This window comes from Belonocnema kinseyi, chromosome 4 (assembly GCF_010883055.1).
Source record: "Belonocnema kinseyi isolate 2016_QV_RU_SX_M_011 chromosome 4, B_treatae_v1, whole genome shotgun sequence".
NCBI lineage: Eukaryota > Metazoa > Arthropoda > Insecta > Hymenoptera > Cynipidae > Belonocnema > Belonocnema kinseyi.
In genome coordinates, this window is record NC_046660.1 from 69,069,036 (window position 1) to 69,078,116 (window position 9,081).

Below are 9,081 nucleotides of genomic sequence, written 5' to 3' on the forward strand. Positions count from 1 at the left end.
ATAATCGATACTCAAAGTTTGCAAAAAACGTCAAATTTTGAACTTTGAAAATTTATAACTTTGTAAATATGCATTTAACAAAAAAGTTGCAAGAGAACTTTTGTGCTTAGAATTGTCCATATTTACTAAAAAAAATTTGTCCCATAAAGAAAAACCATTTTTTCCTATTTGTTTAAACAAATGCGTTTTAAACAAAACCTATCCACTTCTCGTAAAATTAACCGGTACCATTGGATTCAGCGGGTCAAAATACATAAGATTAACTAGTTTTTACCTTTTACCTCTTGAATGCATACGGGAACATACCCAGCTCCCGGACTATTTCTGGCAAACGAAGGTATCAGTCCTTTCAGGGGCCATCCAAAAACTAAGCTGCCAATGCTGGGCATCAAGACTAATTGATAAATAGTCAAAGTATGCGTTGTTCGCTCACAGGAAAGGGTTTCATTGCCTATACGGAATGGTTGAATGGTCAATCTAAAAATACGCATTTTCATCCAAATGGTCGATTTTTCAAACAAAATTTTTTAATCCTCTAAACATAGTCGCAATTTTAACAAAATAGTCGGAGAAAATTAAATCTTATGACTCTTTTCATTTTCAACCCAAAACAGTCAATTTTAAACCAAGAAAGTTGACTTTTGTACCATGAATAAAAATTTTAAATATGAAAAAATAATTTTCAGTCTGAAAAAATCAATTTAAAAAAACACGAATTCAAATTTTCTACAAAACCGTTGAATCTTTAAACCGAGAATATAAATTGCCGGCAGAACGTGTAATAGTTTATATTTCAATAAAAATAGTTAATTCTCAAACAAGCACTGTTATTTTTAAACGAAAAGGGATGTATTTTTAACCAAGAAGTATAATTTTCTTCAAAGAAGACGAATTTTCAACAAATTTTCAAATACAAAAAAAATTAATTCTTAACAAAAAATGTAATAATTACATTTTCAATTTAATGAATGTAGTTGATAACCAACAAACAATTTTCAATAAAATAATTAAATGTTAAAGATAAAAATACTAGTTTTTTAGAAAACAATTACATTTCTCACAAATAAGTTTATTTTCAATCAAACAATTAAGGCTTTAACAAAATGGTTAAATTTTCAAACTAAAATTATGCATTTTCATACAAATAATCGAGTTTTTAAATAAAAAATTTCAATCCTCTAAAAAAGTCGCATTTTCAACAAAATAATCGAACTGTCAAGCCAAAAAGAGGATTTTTTAAGAAAGTTAAATCTTAAGACTGTTCTCATTTTCAACCCTAAAATATGAATTTTAAACCAAAAAAGTTGAATTTTCTACCATAAATAATAATTCTCAGTTTGAAAAAATAATTTTAAAAAAATTCAATTTTTCTATAAAACCGTTGAATTTCCAAATCGAATATTTAAATTTCCGACAGAATGCGTAATATTTCATGTTTCAATCAAAATAGTTCATTTTTAAACAAACAGTTGTATTTTTAAACACAAGGGAATGTATTTTTAACCAAGAAGTATAATTTTCTTTAAAAGAAGTGCATTTTCTGCAAAATGCATGAATTTTCGACTAGAAAAAATTCAATTTAAATAAAAAATGGAGCGATTACATAATTAAAAACCCAAAGGAAAGACTGTTCATCTAAAATTATTCATCTTTATGAATAAAATAAATAATCAATTAAATATTTTAGAATTCAATCAAATAGTGGAATTTTCAACTGAAAAAGATAAATTTTTAATAAAAACTGAATTGGTTAAATTTCTGATAACAAATTAATTTCCTATCCAAAGTTAAAACCCATTTTCAAGAAAAGGAAGTAGTTCAACTTTCAACCACCTGTTGAATTTTTTACTAAGAAAGTAAAAGTTTTAACAAAACAGTTGCATTTTAAAAGAAAAAATTAAATATTTAACGAAGTGGTAGACTTTTAAACTAAGCGAGATGAATTCGGAGGTAAAAATATTATATTGAGCATTTTAATTAAAAAATCAAGTTTCAACAAGAAATAGATGTATTTTCGTGTTGAGTTCTATTAATTCAGTTCGCAATTAGGGCATACATTGAGATAAAGCGGTTAAGGAGACATTTTTTGAAAAACAGAGTAAACAGGAAGAATTTTCCCTGTTAAATTGGTAACTTTGATCAGACGGCCCCTTTTCTCTAATAGAATTTTTATCCAGTATATAAATTGTATATAATTAGTAATTTCAATTAAATTATTCAGATGGTGACATGTCGTATTTTGAGTTGGACAAAGAAACTAGAAATTTGACTTTGAAAAAACAACTGGATCGTGAAGAAAAAGATACTATGTCTATTATAGTTGTCGCTACGACAAATCACAATGGACCTACTTCGAATCCTCGCGAAAAAGCAAATTTAAATATCACAATTACAGTTCGTATAATTATTTTAAATCATAATTAATTCCGGGTTTTTCTGGCATGAAAAAATGATTATTTATTTGATTTATTGTAATTTACTGTTTACTTATATTTATTTATTTTTTTATTTATTTTATGCTATTGTAGGTACTGGATGTAAATGATAATCCACCAAAATTTGAAAACAAGAATTACTTTGGAGGAGCGGCTTTAGAAGATGCTGTTGCAAAAGTTGTTTTGACAGTAAAGGTGAGATTTTTTAGGTTTTGATGCATTAGAATTTTAATTTAAAAAAAGAATTCTGAAAATAGGCAACTGATGCGGATTTGAATGACAGTCTATCGTATAGCATAATTGATAAAAGTTTGAACATATCCCACAATTCATTGGAAGGAATTTCCGTACCATTTAAACTAAAAACATCTGCTGGAGAACTATTACTGGATTTTAAAATAACATCGTACGTGACTGGTTATTTTAGCTTTGATATTTCGGTACAAGATGAATGTTGATTTTAGTTTTGCATGAAGATAAGACACATGTGAAAGTGTACATAATTGCACAAAATAACCGAGTAACTTTTACCTTCAAAAACAAAATCACATACTTAAATGATAATAGGTCGTATGCAAGTTTTAAATATTCTTTTTTTCAAATAAATACAAATTTGTTAATTTCTTAATGTTTTATGGATATAGTTTTAATCTTTTATTGATTTTTAGGTAATTAAGGAATTTACTGAAATTTTTTGTTACGTATGTCTAATATTTTTAAATTCATAGTCATAACTTTTAAGGTCATTATAAATATTTGATTTCTTCAAAAACTACGTAACAGTACTAGGGGTTGGGAATACAAGTTACGTGACGATTTTTGACGTAGGGGGCTTAACAGCAGAAAGTGACATCACGAATAGTAAATATGAATGCGAATAATAACTTCTGGAAATGCTCAAAGAAAAGCAAAAAATCATTTCTCTGTTTGCGCCTGCTATTATAAAATTTCCCCTTTTGAAGATTTTTCGGTTAGATTTGTTTTAAGATTAAACTATTTTGTTCAAAATTCGTTTTTTTTTAAATTCATTTTTTAAACTAAAAAGTTGACTAATCTATTTTTGGATAAGCATTGATCGTTTTTGCGGGAGAGTTAGAACATTTGATTGAAAATTTATGTATTTTGTTGTAAATTGTAGAAAATTAATCTTTTGATTTCCAAATGTGACTATTCTATTGTTGGTTGAACATTTGAAGTTTATTGTTTAAAATTCAACCATTTGGTTGAAAATGATTGTTTTTGTTAAAAATTCAACTGGTATGTAAAGAATTTAATTCTTTGGCTTCAAATTTGAGAAATTTAGTTTTAAAAAATTCTCTCACTTGAATAAAAAATCTTTTTTAGTAGAAAATTCATCAATCTTCTTTTTTTTAATAACAACTATTGTATTTTGCGTTTAAAATGAGTATTTTTTATTGAAAACTCAACTGACCGGGTGAACTGTTTTGTGAAATTTTTTTTTTTAATTCATATTTTCGTGTGTACAATTCAACTGTTTTGTTTCAAGAATTTGTTTGACAATTTTTCTATCCCGTGAATAAAAAATCTTTCTCGGTTGAAAATTCATTTTTTTGATAATAATGGTATCTTTTTCAGTTAAAAATATTAAAAATTGATTGGTAGAATTTATATTTTCTGGTGAAATTTGAGTGTTTTTGAATTAAAATTAAAATCTTTTTTTAATAAATATCAACCTTATATTTTTAGTTTAAAACTTTTTTTATGGAAAATTCAACTACCTGGTAAAACTTCTTTGTTAAAAATTCATGTGTTTGTTAAAGTTTCATAATTTTAGTATAAAATTAATATTTTTTGGCTGAAAGTTTAACTGTTTGGCTCTAAATTTGTCTTTTTGGACAGGAATTTTTCGTTTTGAATTTGAAATTCAAGCCTCTTCCAAAAATTCGTATACTTAGCTTAAAAATGTAAATATTTAGTTCAAGATGCAAGTAATTTTGGTTGAAAAATTTTTTGTAAAAAAAGTCGACCAATTAGTTGAAAATTCATGTTTTTAGATAAAATTTAATTTTTTCTTGTAAAATTGTCCTTTTGGACAGAAAATTTGTACCTCAGGTTTGAAAGTACATCTTTTTTTACACAAAATTAAATCATTTCGTTACTTAGTATCAAAAATCAATCTTTTTTGGTGGAAAAGTTTTGGTCGAAAATTGATCTTTGTTGGTTGAAAATTCAACTGTTTGATTGAAAATTTGTCTCTTTTGTTTGAAGGTTCAACTATTAAGTTATAAGTGGAACTGTTTAGTCGAAAATTGATTTATTTGTTTGTTAAAAATTTTACCATTGAGTTGAAAAATTATCTTCTACTGTTTTCTAATTTGTAACGTCACTCTGCCAGGTTCAAGCTCGTATGATGATCTGTGATGAAGAAGGGGAAGGGTGGAAAAATGTTTTAAGTAGCGTGACGTAGTTCTTGAATGGCTTTGGTAATCAATTTTAAAGTTTATTTTACGTAGAATAAATCCTTAAAGCCTCGAATTTTATTTGTAGAGCCGACAGTGACTTGGAAACTATAACCAATTTGAAAGCATCTCTTTTAACGAAAAATTTATATCTTGTCGATGTGCCTGCAACAAGTTCAATTACTGCAACTGAAGATCTTCATGATGTTATTCAATGGGTTTTGATTTGTTTATAAACCTTCTTCTTTATTTTGTCAATTGCTTTGCTAGTAGCTTATATCTTCAGAATAAGAGGGTATGATTATTTAAATTTAAACTTTTGAAATTTCATATTTTTTATTATATGCACTGGGGTGGTCGAAAAATGCATTGAAATTATTTTTATTTCGAATTTTTATGCATACCTATCTCCAATTCATTCAAATCCACAAAAAATAAATTCGGCTTTTTTGTCCCAAAACACCCCACGAGCGAAAAATTGAATTTTATAATTAGTTTATATTTTATACTAATATCAAATTCACTCTAAAGAGGTAATTTTTAGATTTTTTAAAAACAATCATCATTTTGATTCGATAAGTGACAAATTATCATGTTTTTTTTCTGGTTCTAAATTGTTTAAAGAATAATTATTTGTTTCAACAAATTTGTCTTCAGTCAATCGTGAAAAGTTACTATTTTTGGGATAAATGATATCCTTGATGAATGTAAAAAACAGTATTTTATGTTTAATATATTTTGTAATTACTTACTTAATTTATATTTATATAATTATTTTAATTATTTATTAATTATTTATTTTAGTTTTTTGAATCTCTTGCACTATGTCGCTTATTAAGTAGTGTTTTCTTATCTCAATCAAATCCATCTTAAGAAATTACGATCTATAACGTAAATAAAAAGTTGTTTAAAAAATTAGAGTATATGTTCTTAGATGAAAAATAATAAGTAACATAGAGTGTGTGCGATTAAAAAATAGAATTTTCCTCACCTTTTCTAATTCTTATGAATAGTGGTGAGTAAATTTTCAATAATTCTTTAAATAATTGCAGATTGTTTTCAACTAAAAATGCCGCTCTCGTCACTCATAGAGTGAAAATTGTTTAAAAGTAAAATTCAGTTTAGAGTCAAATAATAAATTTGTAGGTAAATTGTTTAAATAATTTAAAACGATTAAAAAAATATATTACTCTAAGAATTCACTAACTGCGTCATTAATTCCAGAAATTATTAGGCTCTTATATTTTACTGAGGAAAAATTCGTTTAAACAAGTAAAAACTGTTTAAATAATAGCTAAATATTGTGAGAAAATATGTAACTCAAGATTTGTTAATTTTTTCATTTATTTAAGAAAATAATAACTTTTCAGGGTTCACAGGCGAACAAATGGTTTAAGAAAATTAAAATTATTTAAGTATATTACCAAATACGTTATAAAAGAAAGATTGCTCTATATTCGTCAACTATATCATTTATCCCGAAAAATAATACATTTTTATGATTAAACAAATTTTTTAAACAAATAAAAATTAATAAAAAATTTTTAGACATAAAACTGCTATTCTGCATTTCTTGGGGAATTTTCCGAGCACAGTACAAGGGGGGTTCGGAGGTAAAAATTAATAGTTATTCCGTAGAAATTAATCCCTAAACATTTTTGAAAAAATGACGAAACCTTAATTTACAAAAAGTTAAGAACAAGCACCTCTATTTTTATTTAGTCGATAACCAAGCATCTCTTATTTAAAACCTCATGGTTATTTAAAAGATTGTATGTTAATTTTGACCAATTTGAGAAAAAAAGTATAGAACTTCTTTTTTTTGGAAAGCAGATAAATTGAGAAGGATCGCTCACTAAACATTAAAAGTCGAATTTTAAAGGTATAAATTTGGACTACACTAGCATATGACTCTGCTGTAAAATTTTGATCTAAATTCATCATCGAAATAATACCCTAAGATTTTTCGGGTTAAGAATTTCTCTATTATTATTTTTATCCATTTTTGTGATGTTTATTCAGAATGACAGAAAAACTTGACAAGCTGGCGATCACAAATTATAGCTCTCATAATTCTGGTCTGGATAAAATTGGAATTCTGCCTAATTCGAACAAATTTTCTCTTGAGGGTTCCAATCCTATGTGGAAAACAGAGCCTGTTAATGTGGTGGAAGATAATATAAGGCAAGTATTTCTTTTCACTTTCAAGAATAACTATAAATTTTTTAATAAGGAATCAAATTAATTATATCATTTTATAGTCGAGGAAGCGGAGATTCAGACTTGATAGGTATAGAAGACAATCCAGATTTTGACTATGATGAAAATCCTAGAGCTATAAAGAACGTAAGAATTGCACAATTTTAATTATTCTTTTCTTATACGTAAAAAATTTGCTCAATTTCATATTTCACTTATGCAGGGAAAACTCAACACTTTCGTGCTTCCTAATGACTCAACAGCGTTTCCAGTTGAGAACACAGTAGAAAATGAAAAATCGAAAAAAGACGAATTTTCGTGTTAGAAGAATATAAAATGTAATTATAGGATTAGGTATTGTGCACAGTTTCAAATTAATTAATTATTTTAAATATTAATTCGAAATAATTTGGTATTTTAAATTAAAATTAAACTGAGGATCCGGTTTCTACACACACCTACACATTTTTTTCGTTGAACAACTTTTGTCCCTTATCAATTCTCAAAGAAGTTTTGAATTTTAATTTCGAAAGTGAATATTTTTCTATGAAATTTAATTGCACATCTTTTTTCTTTGCACAAAAAAGCTTTCGCCCTTTTCGAAGTAAATCACAAAAATGCTCATTTAATTAAAGAAAATCAAAATATTAACAAATACAACGCAAATATATTAGAATAATATAATATTTTTTATCATCTTTTATTACGAGCTGGTCCTACCCTGGCGGATCGAAGGAACCGAATGGAGCCTCAACAAAGTACCCGTAAAGACCCCATTGGGTCCCCATTCGTTTCCTTTTTTAAAAACTAGGAAACAAAAGCAAAATCAACTTTTAGATTATTGAAATTCGGACTCTGATTTAAAATTTCCTCCAAAAATTTACGGAATAATCGCAATAGTTTTTTTTTTGCAACGCTAAAAAGTTTCAAAAAATATAAGACCTATAACGCCTGTTGACTGCTACACGTTAAACGCATCGCCTGTAAGTAACAGTCAACATGCGTTATACATCTTATATTTTTTTTAACTTTTTACCTTTACAAAAAAACTATTGCGATTATTCCGTGACCTTCTACAGGAAATTTTAACGTAGAATCTGAATTTCAACAATTTAAAAGTTGATTTTGTTGCTTTTTTCGAGTTTTTTGGGGTCTTTACGAGTACTTTGTAGAGGCTCTATTCGGTTCCTTCGGACCGCCAGTGATACAAAGAAAGCAAATTCTTTGCTTATTGTATAATTTTATTTTCGCCAACAAAATCTGGAAGCAAATGGACCATTTGCCTAATTTTTTTACCAAAAACTTCTTTGCCATGTAATCTATATAAAAGCATCTTCGTGAACTTAATAATAAATCACAGGTAATATTTTAGACTTAAAATTTAGCTTTGCTATGAATAATTTCAGTAAATAATAGAAAAAAGTACTAATCAGACCGAGAATTATTTTTTTCCTCGGAAAAGAATGAGTCTTTTATTTTTTAATTACATTTTTTATAGCAAAGATAAAGATTTAATCTTACAAATTTTCTAAAATTCAGTAAGTTTGATAATCGTCTCAGATTATCAGACAAAAAATAATATGTTTTCCCAGAAAAAAGTATGCAAATTGCCTATTTGTTTCTTAAAATAATTTATAAAATTGCTAAATATAAAGTGTTAACTAGTTTTTTGTAAAATACCTAGGAAAATTGCTTAGTAAATAAAATAATACAATTATGAATTCGTTTCCTTTTTATATCCTCAGATTGTTATTTATGTTAATTTCCAACATATCTAAACTTTGAGAGCTAAGAAAAAATTGCTCTTAAAATAACATTTTTTATCAATTTTTTTTTAATTATACTAAAAACTAAAAAAAAAGCGCTTCTTACGTATGACGTTTGACGAGAATTTAATGCTCTCTGATTCTAGAAAAAACTTTTATTAAATAAGTATTTAATAATTAATATTGAAAAAGATAATAATTTTTACATATATATATATATAATAATAATTTAAATAATAATTTGTATATTTATACCTTTCG

General features: G+C 26.3%; 1 protein-coding gene across 1 annotated transcript in view; it reads left to right on the forward strand.

Annotated features, from left to right (window-relative positions):
- The window catches only part of LOC117170955 (cadherin-23-like), a 39,012-nt gene that overhangs the window by 25,549 nt on the left and 4,382 nt on the right, over positions 1-9,081 (forward strand). Inside the window, 9 exon segments of the mRNA XM_033357996.1 lie at positions 2,222-2,394; positions 2,529-2,630; positions 2,693-2,884; positions 2,887-3,013; positions 4,925-5,073; positions 6,760-6,773; positions 6,878-7,039; positions 7,117-7,201; positions 7,278-7,337. Of these exon segments, the coding sequence (XP_033213887.1) occupies positions 2,222-2,394; positions 2,529-2,630; positions 2,693-2,884; positions 2,887-3,013; positions 4,925-5,073; positions 6,760-6,773; positions 6,878-7,039; positions 7,117-7,201; positions 7,278-7,337 (1,064 nt within the window).